The sequence below is a fragment of the Dermacentor silvarum genome, chromosome 11, assembly GCF_013339745.2.
Source record: "Dermacentor silvarum isolate Dsil-2018 chromosome 11, BIME_Dsil_1.4, whole genome shotgun sequence".
In the NCBI taxonomy this organism is placed as follows: Eukaryota; Metazoa; Arthropoda; class Arachnida; order Ixodida; family Ixodidae; genus Dermacentor; species Dermacentor silvarum.
Genome location: NC_051164.1, coordinates 19050864 through 19071036, shown reverse-complemented (window position 1 = coordinate 19071036; position 20173 = coordinate 19050864). Strand labels below are relative to the sequence as shown.

The 20173-nt window shown below is 47.8% G+C and overlaps 1 protein-coding gene across 1 annotated transcript in view; it reads right to left on the bottom strand.

The window, feature by feature from the left end:
* Nucleotides 1-2828: 2828 nt before the first annotated feature.
* Nucleotides 2829-20173, bottom strand: part of LOC119433595 (3-ketoacyl-CoA thiolase, mitochondrial) — a 41641-nt gene continuing 24296 nt past the window's right edge. Inside the window, exons 6-10 of the mRNA XM_037700850.2 lie at nt 14279-14454; nt 10665-10767; nt 10225-10322; nt 8928-9082; nt 2829-3068 (exon numbers count right to left, since the gene is read on the bottom strand). Coding sequence (XP_037556778.1) covers nt 2987-3068; nt 8928-9082; nt 10225-10322; nt 10665-10767; nt 14279-14454 — 614 coding nt within the window. The 3' untranslated portion in view covers nt 2829-2986. The remainder of the gene's footprint in view (nt 3069-8927; nt 9083-10224; nt 10323-10664; nt 10768-14278; nt 14455-20173) is intronic.

Genomic DNA, 20173 nt, shown 5'->3' with positions numbered 1-20173 from the left:
CGCCGTTGTCTGTCCTTTTCTCACATCATGCTATTTTCCGCTGCTTCTGCCGAAGTCTTGAAGCAACCAGCCCAGATGCCTACACTTCTGTAAGATGTAAATAACCAGTGTAATCAACAGGGGTTGTTTCTGAGCCAGTCTACACACAACTATTGCGAAGCGCAAAATAGAAGACCGCAAATGCTGTCTTCTTCTCCTAGGCTAAACGCTGCAATAGTCAGGTGTAGTGCTTCCCTGTAGCTGTGCGCACTTGTTGACGCAATAATTAACCTTCCCACTGCTTTTGTTGTGGGTGCACCTAACAGTTGCACAACACGGATGTCACAACGACGACAAATGCATCCGCGTGAAAGTTAACCTTTTCATGTCTGCAGCTGCTTGTGTAGCGGATTGGCATGCGTTGAAATTGGTATCACTGAAAAGTTAGTTTGAGGATACAGCCTCAATGTGACTCATCACTGCAGAATTCACTTTTGTTGCCTGAGAGACATAAGCCACAGTTAAAGAGAGACTACAGTGAATCAGGGTTGGGGGAAGTTTTTCTTCAGAAGCCTCGGGCTGGGTTGGGCCCTGTCACCTACATCTGGGGATCTGTAAGTGGCAGCCCTGCAACGTGTCTCAAGTGCCCAGCACCTAGGTCTACGGCGGATATTCGTCGCCTCTTGTGGCTGTGCCCTGGCGTTTAGCATGTACCAGGCAAAAGATGCAAAGGGGGGCCAAACTAAAGCTGAATGTTTCAGAGGACTTTACCCCTTGGATAACATACAACATGTGCGCTAGTTCATTGGTGCGGCACCTGCCTCGCACAGGGCTGCATGCGTTTATTTGTTGTTTTCTTTTACCACGTATGTCTTGCAGAAAGTCCCCAGAATAAATTCTGGATGCATGTTGTTCACCACATCTTATAGGTTGCTAATTCACCATTCTGTCACAGTCTAGAACTCAGCTTTATTTACAAAACAAAGGGAGCAGTGTGCTGGTGACTCTGATAGCACTAGCATGGATGCTGCAAGCCACAAGTCCTTAACCTCTTCATTACCGAAAGAGATGTATGCAATCAAATGAGTAACCATTTTTTGAAGTTTATTTCACACTATTTCAGGAGCTCAGATAAAAAAAAACTGGCGACATAAGAAGCATTTTGAAGCCGAGAAGCTGTGTCCACAAATGTGGACATAAGGTGTGAGAACATCTTGTGAGCTGCTCGCAGACATTTTCTTTCTTTTCAACGACCACCTCAGTCGGCATAAGGCGCACTCCTTTGGAAGCAGGGTACACCAGGACGCAGGCTAATAAACTTGCATGATTTGAATGCCTCAGAACTTATCACTGAGGCATACTTGGCTTTAGAAAAAACTGACCACAAATGTGGACACTAGTAGCCACCAAGAACATTTACGAGAATGTGTGCAGCCATAATTTCTTGTTTTAATGACTGCCTCAGCCCGAGATACGACATCCTCCTTTAGAAGCTGAGTAGACCATAGTCCAGGCTGAGAAAAGCGATATTAATGTCATGCAAATTTTCACTCGGGAGTATTTGGCATTATAAAAAGTGTCCACAAATGTGGACACTGGTAGCTTGAAGGGACACAAAGGAGAAATATTACATTAGTTTAGACTGATAAAATCTAGTCAGAACTATAATGAATTAGGTAATAAGAGGTTGAAAGGCTGAACTTGAATTTTTAAAATTTCATGCCGGAATTTTACCAGCGTTGCATCAGTTTGACCAGCCTATGAAAGATAGCCTCTCAATAGTGCAGCTTTGCCGCAATGAGCGAACGCTCTGTTCTCTTGAAGCACTCCAAGATGACGCTTCTCTCTGCTCCTTTGTGTGGTTTTGTCACTAGGCTTGTAGCCATTACAGACCATCTACGATCTAAAGGTGCATGTTTTCAACCTTCAAGACATTGAAAGGCAGCATTTTCTGAAGATACAATGACGTCTGCCGAGATGTGACTGTGCATTCAGGTTTGCATAATGTGTCAGTGGTAGTCCTTCCTGCAAGGCCCTCACGAGCATTGACAACCCACAAGTGTTGTGCTCTGATGGCGTAACATTTTTAACGCCCTAACTCTTTCATCAGCTACTGGTCGTCTGCACACACTTGCACACATTGGCGCAATATGTTGCTTACCACGATGGTGGCTAAAATTGAAAACAGTTTTGTATGCTTTTTCATTGCATTAAAGGAAAAGAGAAACACCAAGTTGGTTCGGGCTCTCATCTCTTTCTATGTCTTCATGTTCCATGTGTTTCTATCACGGATGATTTCCAACTCGCTCGGTTTCTTTTCTTTCTTTTAAAACAATATTTCAGTTATTTCCTGTTAGTAGATTGATTATCAGGAAAGAAAGTCAAGATCAAAGTTCCATTCTCTGAATTTTGTGCCAAAACTGCAGCACCAGTACATAAGAGTGACAGCATGGAATCCAAAGTATATTTTTATATTTTGGCTGTTGTGGTTCAGTAAATGTTCTTGAGACTTGCCCAATTCACCCCTTGTCTCTTTTAGATTGCAATATAGTCCGAATTTACTGCAAAAGGATTAACTAGGCTCTAACAAATGGCTTCAACATGAATGTGACAGCAAGCTGGCGTCTTCAAGGCGAAGGCATCACCCGTCTTTTCGTTCTTGTGTCTTCTATGGCTTACCAAGTTTCTTCTCATGGTAAGCGTGCCCTCTTTCAGACAATGTCTTGCTTGGCGAGTTACCACCACTTTTCCGTATCAGGTATGTCTGTTTATGAGTCTGTTTCTAGCCTCTTTCATGGGCAAGTTGCTAGACATTGACTATTCAGAAACTGACAAAATGCAACAATCTTAAAAAACTGCATTTATACAGAGGTAGAAAAGTACAAAGATGTACGTGTGTGACATATATGCCTTATTAATGGTTCCAGAAATGCTGGTCCAGCGTAATAAAAAAAATACGTCTCTCACAATAACATCGTGAACAAAGCCAAGCGGACGACTACTGCCGTCAGACGTTCTCAATCATCACAGCGATGCCTTGACCACCGCCGATGCAAGCAGAACCGACGGCATATTTTCCCTTGCGGTGCCTGCAAACACAGAAAAAAAGAAGAAACAACAAAAATTGCTAACACAAATGGGCAAATCAACATTTCAGAAAAAAGCTAAGCAGACTCAACTCAAATTGAGATCTACATAATGTGAAGCATTACACAAATGTCACTACATAACTATTGTTTGTTGTTGCTGTGGTACCGACTGATCCGAGATGGCATCAGAGAGGTTCACTGAAGAGCAACAAATACCCAGTGGCCCCAGCGGCACATATCTTTAGACTGCACTATCTTTGGGAACGACCCACGAAAACGCTGAGATACACCACGAAAACTGAGATGACTCAAAGAATACTCTGCATAAAAAAATTAAGCAGAAACCATCCCAGGACGACTGTCGAATTCGAGCAATAGCATCTCTATAGATTTCTGAGATGTGCTGTTGGGACGGTCATTGAGGAGCCCTGGCTACGCAATGAGCAAGAAGGAGAACTGAAGGTCTTGGCTTTGCGTTGATTACAACCGTATGAAGCCAACAGGCAACGAAGCCAAGGAAAGCAAGGGGGAAGTTATTTATGCTTATTTGAAATAGTAAGGAAAAAGGAAACGAAGTGGACAAAAAGATGACCTGCCGGCGGTGGGAGCCAAACCGCAGTGGCCACCCTTCCATCCACTTTTCTGGGAGTGTTAGCCAGCGCCAATCACAGGCATGGTGGCAGATGTGCCAACAACATCCATTCGACCATGTGCATCGCATAGGTCTATGTGAACATAGAAGGAGGCAACTGGACAATATTTTTGGACGCTAGAAGCGGGCACAAAAATTAAAAGAAGATCCGGCAAAACCCATCTCACAGTGAATTTCAACGTTGATGCGATTAGTATTGAAGCAATGTAGCAACACACTGTATTTGCCAACGTCGAATCGCGTATGCAGCAAGGCTTCTCTCTCGCCCTTCTTACTGCACACATTGCACGATCTAGCAATGCCACCGTAAGGTCTGTGTGTGACATTGGTTCGATTCTGCCATGTGTCGGAAAAATTTAAGGGATCGTTTTTTTTTTTTGGTCATTGTAGAGTGGCACCTGTGTCATATACCTAGTTACCGAAGTTAATGTCAGAGACACTCACCAAAGGAGCGGCACACACCTACTGGTACGTACCCAGTGGCCCAACTTGGCATCAAAGACGTTCGCTGGAGACCAGCACAGAGCCGAGTGGCACATAGCCAGTACTACAAGTCGGCTTCAAAGAGTTTCTTCGAACAGTGGTACATAATCAGTCCCGCATCTACAGCGACCCATGTTGGCGTGAAAGAGGTTCGGCAAAGAGCGGCACATATATATACACATTGCCACATACTCAGTGACAAGTTGGTTTGACGGTTGGTTTCGAACCTTGTCTCCCCAGCACAGCAGCCCAATGCACTAACCATTCAACCATGGACTACCCAGGTAAGTGGGAAAACGGTTAGAGACACAGATAGACAGGCAGACGGACGGCCCAAGAAGTTGCCTGATGTACCTTAAGAATGCTAATCGCATTAAAGATAGCAGGGACAAGGAAGCACATAGGAGAGGTGCTCACTTACAACCAACCAGCAAGTCAAAAGAAACATACCCCCAGGTTGTCAGATGTGCACACAATGAAGACGAGCATCCGCCAAATGCAATCAATGCAGTGACAGGCTTCTTTGATATACTTGGTGTACGCTCATCTTCATTGTGTACATGTCTGACAACCTGGGGGCACTCGTATGCATTTTGGCAGGCTGGTTCCAATAAACATCAGGTGTAAGTGAGCAGGAGTTCATTGCGAGTTGCGACATTCAACCCACTGACCATCTTTGCGCCTTTCATGGCCACCTAGATTTATTTGCCTGCCAGCCCATCTGTCGTCACAACCACACAATGGTATCTTCAGAACCCATGACAAAACACGATTATAGCTCAACAAATCAGTGCAGTGCAAGACAACTTCAGAATTGTAGGCAAGCCATATTTTTAAGGTGTACAAGCGAGCTTTTTTTAAAAATATTTTTATTCTTCAATAGCTTCACCAATGCATCCTATACAACAATAGGGCGACCATGTCTCCCCCCCCACCTCCCCCCCATTAGTAGTGGACACTGTGTGACAGCATTAATAATGATGGAAAGGGTTGATATTTTCTTTAACATATGTTTAACAGAGAATTGATGGTAATGGTGGACGGCATCTTGCAAGGTGCAACTTGTAGGCTTTGCAACTGCGTGCCAGTGGTAACGGCTACCAACAAAAGCTTCGAAATTGTACTACAAAATTTTGGGCGCTACAGTCAAGAGGGAAAACAGCCACATTGCTGCATATGTACCATATTGTTACAACGCTGGGAACAAGGTGGAAGAAGGAAGGCATGAGCTGGTGTCGGAAGACAACGATGTTAGGGACTTGCCTGCGCTGCCTGTCTTTTGTACTTAATACAATGAAAGCACACGCAAACTAGTATAGAACAGGGTTACAATGCAAGTGAACATCAAAATGCAACGCAACAGAGTAAATTGCAAAATGTAAAAGAAGTTTCCAACGCAAGTGAAGAAAAAAAAATATATGCTGCACAACAGAATACGTTTCCGAAATAAGCACTAAAAGAGCATTTGAGTGCAAGTGAAGAAAAAAAAACTAACAAAAACGCAACACATCACAAAATAAACAAAAGAACTTAAACGACGAGACCATGTTACAGCACTATTTAACAGAAAATATGTACCTCAAGCTTCTGGCGAAATGTGTTAAGGTTATTATCAGAGGCGATATGATCGGGAAGATCATTCCACATACGGATGGCTTGTGGAAGTGCGGATGTGTTAAAAGCGTTCGTATTGCCAAAGATGCGCGTGAAGCTGAGGTGATTATATAGCCTGCGTGACGTGAAAAGGGGGCGTTCAAGGTGTAACGAGGCTATTTTATTGCTGTAGACGTACTTGTTCACCGTTACTTTTATCCTTGTGTCACATTTTAGTGGAGTCGCGGGGTACATCTCATGCGAGGCGGAGCTCCGAATCGGACGTAGCCTGGCCGTTACCACCATGCCGACTGGCAAAGAGGCTACAACGGCGACCACAATGGTGCCCACCATGCCAACCGTCATCTTGGCTCAGCCCTGCGACCCTGGCACGTTTACGGGTACCGACAACCTGGACGTCGAAGATTGGCTCCCGCTGTACGAGTGTGTCAGCAAAAGTAACAGGTGGGACCAGACCGTTATGTTAGCCAATCTGATCTTCTACTTGAAAGGCACGGCAAGGGTCTGGTTTCAGACACACGAAGAGGAGCTAACGAGTTGGGAGCAATGCAAGAAAAGCTCTGCGACCTTTTTGGGAGGACAGCTGGGCGACAACGAGCCGCAAAGGAGGAACTTGGCACTCGCGCCCAGACGTCAACCGTGACGTCATACGTGACGTATATTCAGGACGTCCTTGCCCTTTGCCGCAAGGTGGACGAGCGAATGCCGGAAGATGAAAAGGTGAATCATGTGCTGAAGGGCATAGCTGACGACGCCTCGTGTACAAGAACTGCACCAGCATCGACGACATCATAAGTGAATGCAGATGTTTCGAAGAAGCTAAAGGCCGTCGAATTGTCCATCAGTATACCCGTCTTCCAAATACAGCCGCTACATCACTGTGCAAAGACCATTCCGTGCCTCAGCCGACGACGTCCGAGAGCATTGTGCGCATCGTTCGCCGAGAGATAGAGGCTGCATCGCCGGTTAACTCCCAGACGTATGCCCCAAACGATTTTCGACCGACGGTTTCCCTCATCCAGTCCGTCGTTCGCGAAGAGCTGGCAAACCTTGGTGTTCCTCCGTTTGCCTCATCAACCGATTTGACGCCTTTACTACTGTCCCGGCTCCACGGAACCAGTACCCCTCACGGCCCTATCGTAACCCAATGGAATGGCGAACATCAGATGACAGGCCTATTTTCTTCAACTGCCGACGTGTTGGCCATATTTATCCTCACTGCTGCAACACCTGGACACCCTCAATTCGATCTGCGTTCCAACCATACCATCGCTCACCAGGTAGTCGCCCGCCGCCAGAAGAACCCACAGAGCCTTACCACCATGCTGGGCCTCGCCACCTACACGGCAGAGTCGTTCGCTTTCTCCTCGACGCCCCCTGCCTCGCCCAGCTACTATTCGCCGTTCTCAGTCGCCCATATACCGGCGCTCGTCGGGAAAACTGACAGGCACAGCTCCAAGGGGTGACACTGCTATATCGACCCGGACTAAAATTCCTCTGCTGACCCTGCCGACGGATAGAAATTTACTTCAGGTATATGTGGATGGTGTCCTTGTAATGGCTTTGATTGATACCGGTGCGCACATCTCTGTCATGAGTGACCATCTTCATCGACGCCTGACTAAAGTCATCACACCTGCTGCATCCTGTGTTGTGTGTGTCGCCGATGGCAGAACGCCGGCCGTCATAGGAATGTGCGCTGCTCGTGTCAGTGTCGCCAGCTGTCAGACCTCTGTTCTTTTCACTATTCTTGAAGAATGTCCCCACGTCGTTATTTTGGGTCTCGATTTTCTATCAGCGCATACGGCATTGATTGATTGCTCCGCGGGACTTGTTCAGCTCGATTTGCCCTGCTCTTCTGACCCTCCTGAGGAAGTTTCCAGCAGATTGTGTTCTACCGAGCACATTCGTCTTGCCCCTCAAGCTATGACGTGTGTCATTCTTTGGAGCTACAGTTGGAACAATGGAGCTACAGCTGCTACAGATACTAGCACCTAGGTCTCGCCATGTAGGCAGCAGTAGCGTTGCAGCAGTGAAGGCGGCCAGCATGGCCTTCGTGATTGGAGATCACACAATATTTTGCTATTGTAGTAGTTTTGGTGCTCAATCTTGAGCACCTGGGATCTATGGCACTGATGCAACAATAACTAACGGGTGCCATAATTTTTCACCCTTACGGTGTGACGCCCGAGTCATACCCATTACAAAAAGCACCACTTGGTTATCATTTTAATCAGTTGCTCGTGGGAGAAGTCGCAGTGCTTCCGCTTCCAGCTTCCAGTCGCCATTTCGCTTTTTGTATGGTTCAGGCGTGCTGTGATCGTTTGTGTGTTTGTCCCTAGCATGCCTCGCCGTGGAGCTTGCAATGCCAGCAATGTCCCTACAATGTTGCGTAAAAGTTATTCAGAGGCTGACTGCAGTTACCCAGCAATGCTGCTGGCCGAAGTAGCCGAAGTTTTTGACAGCGTGTCGAAGGACGAGGCCTTTGACCACAGAACTGGGGTGCGTACAAAAGCACCCGTGTGCGCCGCCACGCAATGAGGGATGTGGCCACTCCCCACGGTGACGAAGGCAGTGCCATTTGTTAGTGTGAACTTTTTTTTTATAGATCGTAAGCATAGAATAAAGTATAAATGCCTATATAATATAAAGACTTCGATTTTCAAGAATAGATATGGTGCATTTAATAACAGCCAACAAGCGTGCATTCATTTGTAGTACCAAGGCTTTGCCACAAAATGGTGGAACTTAGATTTTTTGAGACTTTCTGTGCCAATTTAAAATTCGAATTCCTACTCAAATCACAAACCGCATGCTTTATTCTATCACTATAAATAATGCCTTTTCATTTCCACCAATATCTCACGACATGGTCCAGGTGGTTGTAGGCCCTTTTAACATTTCACTAGGAACACCGGCATTTAGTGCGACCTTGCAGCGTGCCAACAGAACAAAGAGAGGAATGTCTCGCTAAAGAGGTACCATCGCATACATAAAGTTTTTCTTGATTGACTGATGACTAGACTGCTGACGAGCTGAATGACTCATTGACCCCAAAAGTTTGAAGTGCACTCTCAACAGAGCTTCCTTGCTGTCCTTGGGTTACGTACCTCAACTCGTAGGTGATGTTGGCCAAAATGCGGGCACCACTGGCACCCACGGGATGGCCGAGTGCGACAGCTCCGCCATTAACGTTGGTCTTCTCTGGGTCCACACCCAGTTCTCTCTCGACGGCAAGGAATTGGGACGCGAATGCCTCGTTCACCTACCGTGAAAAAAAAGATGAAAATTTAAAGACCCTTGCTGCAACTTAAAAAGTCACTAAATTCTATAAGTTCTTGGTCACTTCAATGGCAACTGTGTTTTTGGAGCCTCAGCAACATTTTTAGTGAGGTAAATATACAGCAAATTTGCTTGGTAAAATTCCTTGAATTGTTAAGTGCAATGTCTTGCCTGTATTTTATCTCAAGGGGTATTTACGTGCCCCTATATCTGCCACTGCTTCTAAAGAAATACTGAAGAGCTTATTAGTGAGCCAGCTGGGAGCACTGAAATTAAATTAAAATGAAATTCTGGGGTATTACGTGCCAAAACCACAATATGATTATGAGGCATGTTGTAGTGGGGGATTCCAGATCAATCTTGAGCACCTGGGATTCTTTAAAGCATCAATACTGGTTTTCTAGGCAAAGCACATGTTAAGATTTGATACCTTTTAGAAAATTGGTGGTTGTTTTCCCTTTCCACATTCTACAGTTTAAGAAATGATAAGTAAGACATCTGGGACATGCCCCCTTAGCATAAAAAAAGGACAGAATACTAAAAAAGGATGAAGTGTCTGGGTCCGCAACCTGCCGACCTTGCCCACAAAAAAGTTACAGGACACTGCTTTGACTTCATATCAAAGAAACAAACATACAGCAACATCTCATATGTGACATAACAGGAAGTTTAAAAAATAATGGGCCCAAGTGGTTTTGCATACCCAACCCAAAGTTCTTCTGTATGCCTTTTGTGTTCCCAGCTGATAGGCCCCTAACTTTGGGTCCATTATTTCTGAAACTTTTCGATATGTGGGCTGATATGTCAAAGCTACATCTTAGCTATGGGAGGAAGGCATCCTGGAGGGTTCTGGATTATTTCTGATCCAAGTACATTGCTCACCAATTACCTGGAATTGGTGGGAATCACCTTAATGTCCATATAAGTGGAAGTCCGAATAAACAGATTCATGAAAAAAAAAAAAAAACTGTCTTTATCCCTCAAATGGCAAGAAACACATGCTAGTTTGATGCTGTATACAGTAAAGCTAAGTAGCCATCATAAACGGCCAACGAATGCACCACGGTTTCCAAATTCGACAATGCGTATTCGACAGACTTTTAAATGACGTGTCCCACTACTCACGTCGATCAAATCCAAGTCCTGGAGCTTGACCCCGGTCTTTTCACATAGCTGCCGAATGGCTGGGACTGGCCCGATGCCCATGATCGTGGGGTCGACACCTGCAGTGAAGTTGTGATTCGGCCATGTGCGAGCTTAACGCAGCCCACTCAAACGTCTCGTGAGTCATTCACATTGAATCTGTTAACAAGGCCCTTCACAACACACAGTGGTGTGCTGTGCACCTCTCACCCATGCAACTAGCATTTGAAACTGTCATGCAAGTTTCTGTACTAGTTTTCGCAGCTTTCACATCACCAACATACAGGAACGCTGCACAGCAAATGAACACGTCCTGCGTGAATTTCGTAGCGGATGACATTGCACAGGGGTGCATTCCTCCTAAGAGACTACCCTTGCTACCAACCACGAGAGAGACCACAGACTGTAAAAGTCCTTCTCACCCACGTAGCTGTAGCCCACTATCCTCGCCAATGGCTTCAGGTTGTGTTTCTTGACGGCGTCTTCACTGGCAACAACAACAGCACCTGCTCCATCACAGATCCCCTGCAAGCAATCAGTTTGCAGTGGTTGGGTTAGTTTGACTGATTGGAGCGTGTCATCCTCTTTGGTATCTTGAGGTTAGCATCAGTGATTTATGCCACTTACAGCGCAGCACACACACAAGGAAGCTGACTACACGCATATGTGCAAAGAAACAATTGCTTCGAAACCTGTTATTGGTTCAATTGGTATGAAACACATTTGAGGGAAAAAAAAAGCAAGCACACAAGGAAACATAACAAATGTGAGCGAACACTAGGAACTCTTTATATTTAGAGGGACAAAAAACTATATGCCTTTTTAACGCATTTGCAGCAACCACATCATGATATACTGACAAAATCAAACTGACTAGGATATCCTGCGTGGTTCTCATGAATTATTATGTACTAACTGTGTAAAGCTAGAAAGAGAACAACCCAAGAAACGACACAGAAGGAAGTTCAAATGCAAGATTCCAACTGGTCTGTTGAAGACAAAAGCTGAACGTAAAACTGCGTATATGCAAATTAGGTTCAACTGCACATGCACACAAGGGTTCACACAATTTATTAAAGCAGCAACTTGTCATCTAAGAAAGATACCGCTGTGCTAAACAGCGATATAGTACAGTCGAGTCCCGCTACAACGAAATTCAAGGGACACATGAAAAATTTTGTTGTGGCGGAATTTCGTTGACGCGAAATTGGTATGTATATACGTACACCAAATGGCAAAGCTGCGAACAAAACCAAAACTACCGTCTGGGAAATCTTCGTGATGGCAAAGGTTGAGACGTACCAAAGGCAGTCGATAAAGTGTCAACTTCACGAGACAATGCATTTTGCGCCGCTGTTACAGCATTGTTTGTACATTGCGGCCAACGCCTAACTCAATGCGCGTGCCCGGCCGATCGCTAAACACTCATTTTGCAGCACCATGCACCGTCGCAATGACGCTCACAATTTCATTGCATATTTATTACAAAGTCGGCAAGCTTGCGCTTACCGGAAGCTTTAGTTCTGGATGTCGGTCTGCCTGGATTTCTTACGCTTCACGGCAAGCAAAGGCATTACGCGAGTCTCACAGTCCGTTAAAAGAGCCATCGCAATGTCATTGTCGTGGGCTCCGATAATTTTTCTGGTGAAGTGAAAAAGATCTATCACTTTCAAAGCAGTCACCGGAGTCAGTGTGTCTAGCACATTGTCGTTTTCCCCAGACAACGAGACGTTAGCATCTTGTTGACTACAGCAGCTGCGGCACGGCCGCTTGGGCTCTATCTTGAAAGCAATCTGCGACGTGCACAAAGTGAGCGCCTGCACGGGCCTCATCTTCAAAGGGATCTGCGATGTGGGCAAAGTGCAACTAGTGCCAGTAGAATCATGTGCGCTGTGCTTTCGACGTTTAGTTCCCGGTCAAGCGAGAGACGGCACGGAGGTCAATTCGCTCGCGCCTTCTCACTCCAGCGTGTTGACACTCGAGTTTCCGCGGTCATCGAGTGACATGTGTTCATGTTTACCTGCGCGCGCAACACCGTGCTCAGTAATTTGGTTAGCGAGCAGCGTTTTCTGCCTCAGCGATCATATGAGCCTTCTCCTCGAGAGAGAGAAATTTACGCTTCTTTGTTGGTGTAGCCATTTGGACCGGACACAGACCAGAGAAAACGGCAGCGATTGCAGTTGTGCGGTGATCCCCTGCAGTCTTGCACAGGTGCGTGATGACCACGCGTGGCTATGAACTGCAGTGGTTTAAATCGGTACTTTGAATTTGATTTCGTTCTCAAAAACCTCATTCAAGCGGACATACGACCGCCACAACTTTGAAAGGGCCTTCTAATTTGAATAGTCTGCAGTTCAAATTTTAATTCAGTCCCAGTTTCATTCTCGAAAAGCTCGTTGAAATGGTAATACCGAATGAAACGCCTTCGTTATCAAGAGACTTTTTTGTATTACTTTCTATGGGCAGCTGACGGGGAATTGGAAAATCTTCATTGTGGCGGAAAGTTCGTTGTAGCGGTATTCGTTGTAGGGGGATTCGACTGTAGCATCAGCCACACAGGCGCTTCCTCTTTCCTTAACATAATAGGTTTCCAACGCTTCCATATAAAAAAAGTAAACGTGTGCATTAGCAATATTCTATTAAGTACATATATCACTGTTCAGCACAGAACTTCCTGGAACTACAAGTTCAAGAAATATACTTGTAGACTTCTTGGCACAGGCTTTACTCAACAAAAGATAAAAAGCAAAACAGATGTTTTGCCACCTGTGCTGGACACCATCATACATGAATGGTCTAAAAGAGTGAATACATCCTACTTATCTACGAAGCAGCTGCAAACATTTTGGCAGGGAGCCGCAGTCAGGATTGCATGCCGACTAATCTCAATAAATAAACCATGATTCGAATTTTATCTGGCCTTACTGCTCCCGGGCCAACGGTATCACGCTACCAAAATCAAACATGTGTCCTTTTATCAAGTAGTGATCCACTAGTTCTATCTTTGCAAGTGTGTCATGCGTTGCCTTCATGATGTCTCTCGTGTGCTTGTCGAGACGAGTACCATGTCGCCGCCCAATCTCAACAATGTAGCTGGTGTTGCAGTCCGAGCAGTCCACCTTGTAGAATACACTACTTCATTCGTACAGCAGCCTGCGGTCCTTAGGCTTTCGAAACGTGTTTGCCAGTCTATACCATATTTTCTCACATATAACCTGAACAAAAATTGGAAAAAATTGCTTAAAAAGTGGGGGTGCGGGTTATCTGTGAAGATTCGCGAAGGGAGGGGGTGGGGGTCGGTTTCACGGCAATGCGCGACCTGCCGTGCAGAGTCCATGTTGTCCGCATGCCTACTGACATCGACGTGTGTTAAGCCAATAAGAGGCCAACACAGGTTATAGCCAGATCCACAGCCAAAGTCTGATTAGATATTTTTCGCACGCTTTTCGCATGAGTCAGGTGCCGTTTCTTGCAAGCCCAGTTTGCACATTTGGCCAGCCTTGTTTAGGCATAACGAAAGTGTCTTGGCGGCAGCAGTCTTTCACAGTGAAAGAGAAACTGAAGATCGTAGCCGCTGCTGAAAAAATCGGCAACAGAGCTGCTGCGAGATGGTTCCGAAGACAATTACGTCATTGAGAGCGGCGATGAAGCCTCGGATGGCAGCAGTGAATCGGACGACAGCACTGACAATGTTGCGGCAGTCGTTTAGAAATAAATTTGTTTTGAAAATGAAATGATGACTGCGCGTAGTTGTAACTTCCTAGTCCTCATTTTTTTCGGATATGCGTGCGGGTTATATGCAAGGGCAGGTTATACGCGCCAAAATACGGTACATGGGTTTAAATACAGTTCAAACGCCTAACAACCGCAAAGCCAGCTAATAGCTGGCTTTGCGGTTGTTAGGCGTTTGAACTGTATTTAAACCCGAACATACAGTATGCACACGAATGAAGCCAGTGCAAAGAAGTTTACAAGTAGGAGTCCCCCTGGCTTTCGGAACAGTTTTTTTCAAGTTCAAGAAACTTGTTGAACCAACCGAAGCATTGCCGGCTGTGACTGTGCCATCCTTCTTGAACAGGGCAGGCAGCTTGGCAAGGCTTTCCACCGTCGAGTCGGGTCTGGGATGCTCGTCAGTATCGAACAGCACCTCCTTTCCCTTCACTTTGATTGTAATTGGCACTATTTCCTCTTTGAACCGACCGGCCTTGTTTGCTGCACATACACAGAGCACAACATGTATACGCTGCCATCCAACCTTTACTTGGCAAACTGCAGAAACTATAGAGTCGCACTTGCTTACAATGAACTCAATTATTCCATGAAAAGTGGTCTCTATATATCAGTGGTTCATCATAGGTCTATTTGATTCGCCTGCATCACCCGAACCAGTCACGAAGTGCTGCACCCTGCCATTCAGAACAGTGGTGCAGAAATGGTGCCCTCTGAACCATGCCATTCATTTCAAAAGATGCAGGAAAGGTGAAAGGGCAGCTTAATGATCTTTATGCATACTGCCTACTGACAGTGCTGACTTGGTGTATACTATGTGCAGGGATGAAACAGCAGCACAGCAGACGACACAGCACATGGGCAGAAGCACCGCTGAAACTCGCTTATGCGCATCTGCTATGTCTACCCAACGTGGGGTATGTTTATGCCTCAGAAGCCGACCATGCCTGTGGTTCGGGACCTTTCAAACTTACGCAGATACTGCACATTAGATGGACAAAACAGAATGCCTGCACCATGTCTGCACCGTGGCATTTGTTTAGAGTGTCGCGTGGTGCTTGCACCGCTGAAGTCGAGCTGCACCATTTCTGAACTTCTCATGCCCGCTGTAAACTGGTTCACAGTGGTGCAGGTAAATTGAATGGACCTCATATTGACGCGAGATAGGCTGGCACCTGCGGCCGCCGGCCGCTGCAACGAGAACGACGAAGTGTGTTCTGAAGCGCGCGCTCTCTGAGTGTCAGCCTATGTTGCAAAGAACATCGTTTTTCCAAGGTCTCGATTGCTATCTTCGTGACATTTTCTGGTGGAGGTGCTGGGTAAATGATACGATCGCCTGAGACGCAGCGTACTCCTGCCTCGTCGCCAGTGCGTAGTCCGACAGAGCTCACCCCGGTACACGTCCGTACCAGCCGTCGTCTTCAGGGGCTCCAGCCACAGCACGGTCTGCTACCTGATCCTACCAGGACAATGCACCAACCATCTACTGCTGCGCTTGCCGCGCCGACACAGGTCCTTTTGCATCAGCCGCAAACACCCAATGTGTTCCACGGAGGTGCTCTTGAAGACGTCGAAGACTGGCTCGACCACTTCGAAAGGGTAGCCGAATTCAACGATTGGTCCCAAGAGCGCAAGCTGCGTTATGTGTACTTCGCTCTCGGGGATTCCGCAAAGACGTGGTTCGAAAACCACGAGACGACACTGACATCGTGGGACGAATTTCGTCGGCAGTTAGTTGCCGCCTACACCAGCGCCGACAGAAAGGAGAGAGCGGAGTTGGCGATGCAGGCAAGGATTCAAGCCCCTAATGAGAGCGTCACGACATACATTGAAGATATGGCTCGGCTCTTCAGACGTGCAGACGCTTCAATGCCCGAAGACAAAAAAGTTCGACACCTAATGCGAGGCGTAAAGCAGGAAATCTTTGCCGGCCTTATCCGCAACCCACCGACTACGCTTGCGGCCTTTCTCGCTGAAGCCACTGCAATGGAAAGGGCACTACTACAGCGCGCCAGGCAGTACAATCGAAACGTGACTTCAATTTCGAGTGGCGTCCCTAACGTGACACTGGGAAGCGACGTCAGCGACCTGAGAGAATTAATGAGTGCGGTCATAAGAGAAGAACTCCAAAAAATGCAGGCGGTCGAGCCCCCGGTCGCGCGACTTTCTGTGGCGGAGATGGTGCGAGACGAAATCAGGCAAGCCATCCAAGTTCCTGAACGCTTCGGGGCACCACAACCGCAGGAGCAAGTTAGGATGACATATGCGGAAGCCGTACGACGTCCGTCACTGTACAATACATCAAACGTCGTGCGCACCACGGAACAGACAGAAGTCGGGTTCAGCCGTCGTAATGCGCCGTTTATCAACGAGTCCAGGCCAAGAAAGAGTGATGTCTGGCGCGCTCCTGACCACAGTCCGCTCTGTTTTCATTGCGGCGAAGCCGGCCATATCTACAGGACGTGTCCCTACCGACGCGTGGGTCTCCGTGGGTTCTCTCCGAATGCGCCGCGTCCACGACCTGGTGAGCGTCCGGTGGAAATCGAGAGCTTCCTGGCGAGTCGTCCCAATTTCTTCGAACAGCCAAGGCACGAGCCTCGCTCGTCGTCACCGGCTCCATCACGATACCGGTCGCCAAGTCCTGCCTTCCGTTGAGACGCCCCTAGGCGCCGTTCGCCCAGCCCTGCAAACCGGGAAAACTGAGTTCAGCGACCTCCGGAGGTGAGGCCGCTGACGCCGAATGTACCGAATATCCTCCATTACGGCGCAAGCGACGACAGCGACGACAACAGACCGACATTCAAACGCACTCAGGGGATCCAAGGCACGTCGTAACATCGGATATACCAGTCAGCATAGACGACGAAGAAGTCACAGCTTTAGTCGACACTGGCGCGGACACCTCTGTTATGAGCCGAGAACTTGCCGCTAAACTGAAAAAAGTTTACACGCAGTGGACTGGGTCGCAGGTCCGTACTGCCGGAGGACACCTCTTAAAGCCCGTGGGCAGGTGTACAGCACGAGTGAATATTCGCGGCTTTACGTACGTCGGAGATTTCGTTATCCTGCCGAGTTGTTCGCGAGAGTTGATCCTTGGGATGGACTTCCTGCAGGCTAATGGAGCCATCATTAATTTGCAAGAGTCGCGGGTAACGTTTTCGACAGCGCATGCCATAGCAAGCAACAAGTACGACAGTCATGACAACGCCTTGCGCATCGTCGACGACAACGTCACGTTACCGCCGAGGAGCAGCGTATTAACCCTTGTAACCTGCGACGCTTTCGACGACAGTGAGGGCATTGCTGAGGCAAATATTCTGCTGCTGCTCGAACGGTATATCTGCATAGCTCGAGGCCTTGTTCAGTTGCAGAGCAAGCGGTCACTAGTTCTTCTGACGAACTTCAGCAACGAGTTTCAGCACGTCCCTCAAGGCACGGCTGTCGCCTTCCTCAACCAAATTGCGGACTTCTCCGACGTCGGCACTTTAGAGGTGACTTCCCCAGACGTGACAGATGCTACCACGCTTTTCAGCCGCATTCACATTAATGCCGGTTTGTCGGAACAACAGAAGCAACGCATATTAGGCCTCGTGAGCGAATTCTCTAGCTGCTTCTCTACAGAATCTAAAGTTCAGCGCACCTCCGTTTCGAAACACCGTATTTTCACAGAGGAATCGGCGCGCCCAGTTCGTCAGCATCCATATCGCGTGTCGCCAATGGAAAGAGAGGCGATTAAACGCCAGGTTAAAGAAATGCTGGACGATGACGTGATTCAGCCTTCGACAAGCCCGTGGGCGTCCCCCGTTGTTCTGGTAAAAAAGAAGGACAATACACTGCGCTTCTGTGTCGACTACAGACGGCTTAACAAAGTCACCAAGCGCGATGTTTACCCTCTGCCAAGGATTGACGACGCCTTGGACCGTCTACGTCATGCCCAGTTCTTTACCTCGTTAGATCTTAAGTCAGGGTACTGGCAGATCGAAGTCGACGAGCGCGATCGCGAGAAAACTGCATTCGTGACACCTGACGGGCTATACGAATTTAAGGTCCTCCCATTCGGCCTGTGTTCCGCTCCCGCCACATTCCAGCGAATGATGGACACTGTACTCGCTGAACTGAAGTGGCAGACATGCCTCGTCTACCTGGACGACGTCGTTGTATTTTCAAGCACGTTCGATGAACACCTGGCTCGGCTGAAGAGCATTCTTGATGCTATCCGCAAGGCAAACCTCACCATCAAGCCTGAAAAATGCCACTTTGGGTTTCAGGAACTCAAGTTTCTGGGACACGTGGTTAGCCCCCAGGGCGTTCGGCCAGACCCTGAGAAGTTGGCTGCCGTTGCTGAGTTCCCTCGTCCCACAGATAAGAAGGCTGTTCAGAGGTCTTTAGGACTCTGCGCCTACTACCGTCGTTTCGTTGAAAGTTTCTCCAAAATAGCTGAGCCTTTGACGAGATTAACACGCCACGATGTGCCTTTTCTGTGGACGGAAGAACAAGAACAGGCTTTCACAGAATTACGCGAACGACTGCAAAAAGCTCCGGTGCTCGCGCATTTTGACGATGACGCTGAAACTGAAATCCACACGGACGCCAGCAACATTGGTCTCGGTGCCGTTCTTGTTCAGTGGCAAGACGGTACGGAACGTGTAATCGCTTACGCGAGCCGTAGTCTCACAAAGGCAGAGGCTAACTACTCGACCACTGAAAAGGAGTGTTTGGCAGTCGTTTGGGCCATCAGTAAATTTCGACCCTACCTGTATGGCCGGCCATTTCGAGCGGTCAGCGACCACCATTCACTTTGTTGGCTTGCCAATCTCAGGGATCCATCAGGCCGCCTCGCTCGTTGGAGCCTCCGCCTACAGGAGTATGACATAACTGTCGTCTACCGATCTGGACGAAAGCACAGCGACGCTGACTGCCTGTCACGTGCTCCGATTCCACTGACATCATCAGATTTGGAGCAAGATTTGCCGTTTCTTGGTGTCGTTGACACGGTGCGGATGGCTGACCTACAACGTGCGGACACAGACCTGCTTGCTCTTATCCAGTATCTTCAAGGAGCTGACGTTGTTATCCCACGACTGCTATCACGAGGACTGACATCGTACTGCCTGCGGAACAATGTCCTTTATAAGAAAAACTTTGAAAACAGTCAGGAAACGTTCCTTCTCGTCGTCCCTACGGCATTGCGCCAAGAAGTCTTGCAGGCATGTCACGACGACCCCTGTGCTGGACACTTAGGTTTCACCAGAACACTAGCACGCATACGCCAGCGATACTACTGGCCACGGCTATTTTCGTCTGTTCAGCACTATGTGAAAACCTGTCGTGACTGCCAGAGGCGTAAAGTACCACCCGTCAAGCCCGCCGGTCTCCTCCAACCTCTGGACCCACCTCCAGCGCCGTTCCAACAAGTGGGCATGGATCTCCTAGGTCCATTCCCTACGTCATCTTCGGAAAACAAATGGATAATTGTCGCCACCGACTACCTAACCCGTTACGCCGAGACCAAAGCTGTACCCCGGGCAACTGCTGCTGAAGTCGCCAAGTTTTTCGTCCTCAACATTGTACTGCGCCATGGTGCACCCGCTGTCCTCATTACTGATCGCGGTGCAGCATTTACAGCTGATTTAATACAAGAGGTGGTCACGTTGACGCACAGCAACCATCGGAAAACCACGGCTTATCACCCCCAAACTAACGGATTGACAGAGCGCCTTAACAGAACACTGGCCGACATGCTCTCGATGTATGTTGATGTAGAGCACAAGACATGGGACGAAATTTTGCCATACGTGACATTTGCCTATAATACAGCTGTGCAGGAGACCACCCAGCTCACCCCATTTGAACTTGTCTATGGACGTCGCGTCACGACACCTTTAGACGCCATGCTTCCAGTAGGCGACGGCACCACGGCAAGCGAGGGCGCTGATGACTTTATCCAGAAAGCAGAAGAAGCTCGCCAGCTTGCTCGGAACCGCATCCGTAGCCAGCAGAGTACCGACGCCCGTCGTTACAACCAGAGCCGACGGAATGTCCAGTACAACCCCGGTGACCACGTGTGGGTGTGGACACCTGTCCGTCACCGTGGGCTCTCGGAGAAATTGTTGCGACGATACTTCGGACCATACGAGGTTGTGCGCCGGCTTAGCGATGTGAATTACGAGATCCTGCCCCAAAGTGTTGATCCTCGCTTGAG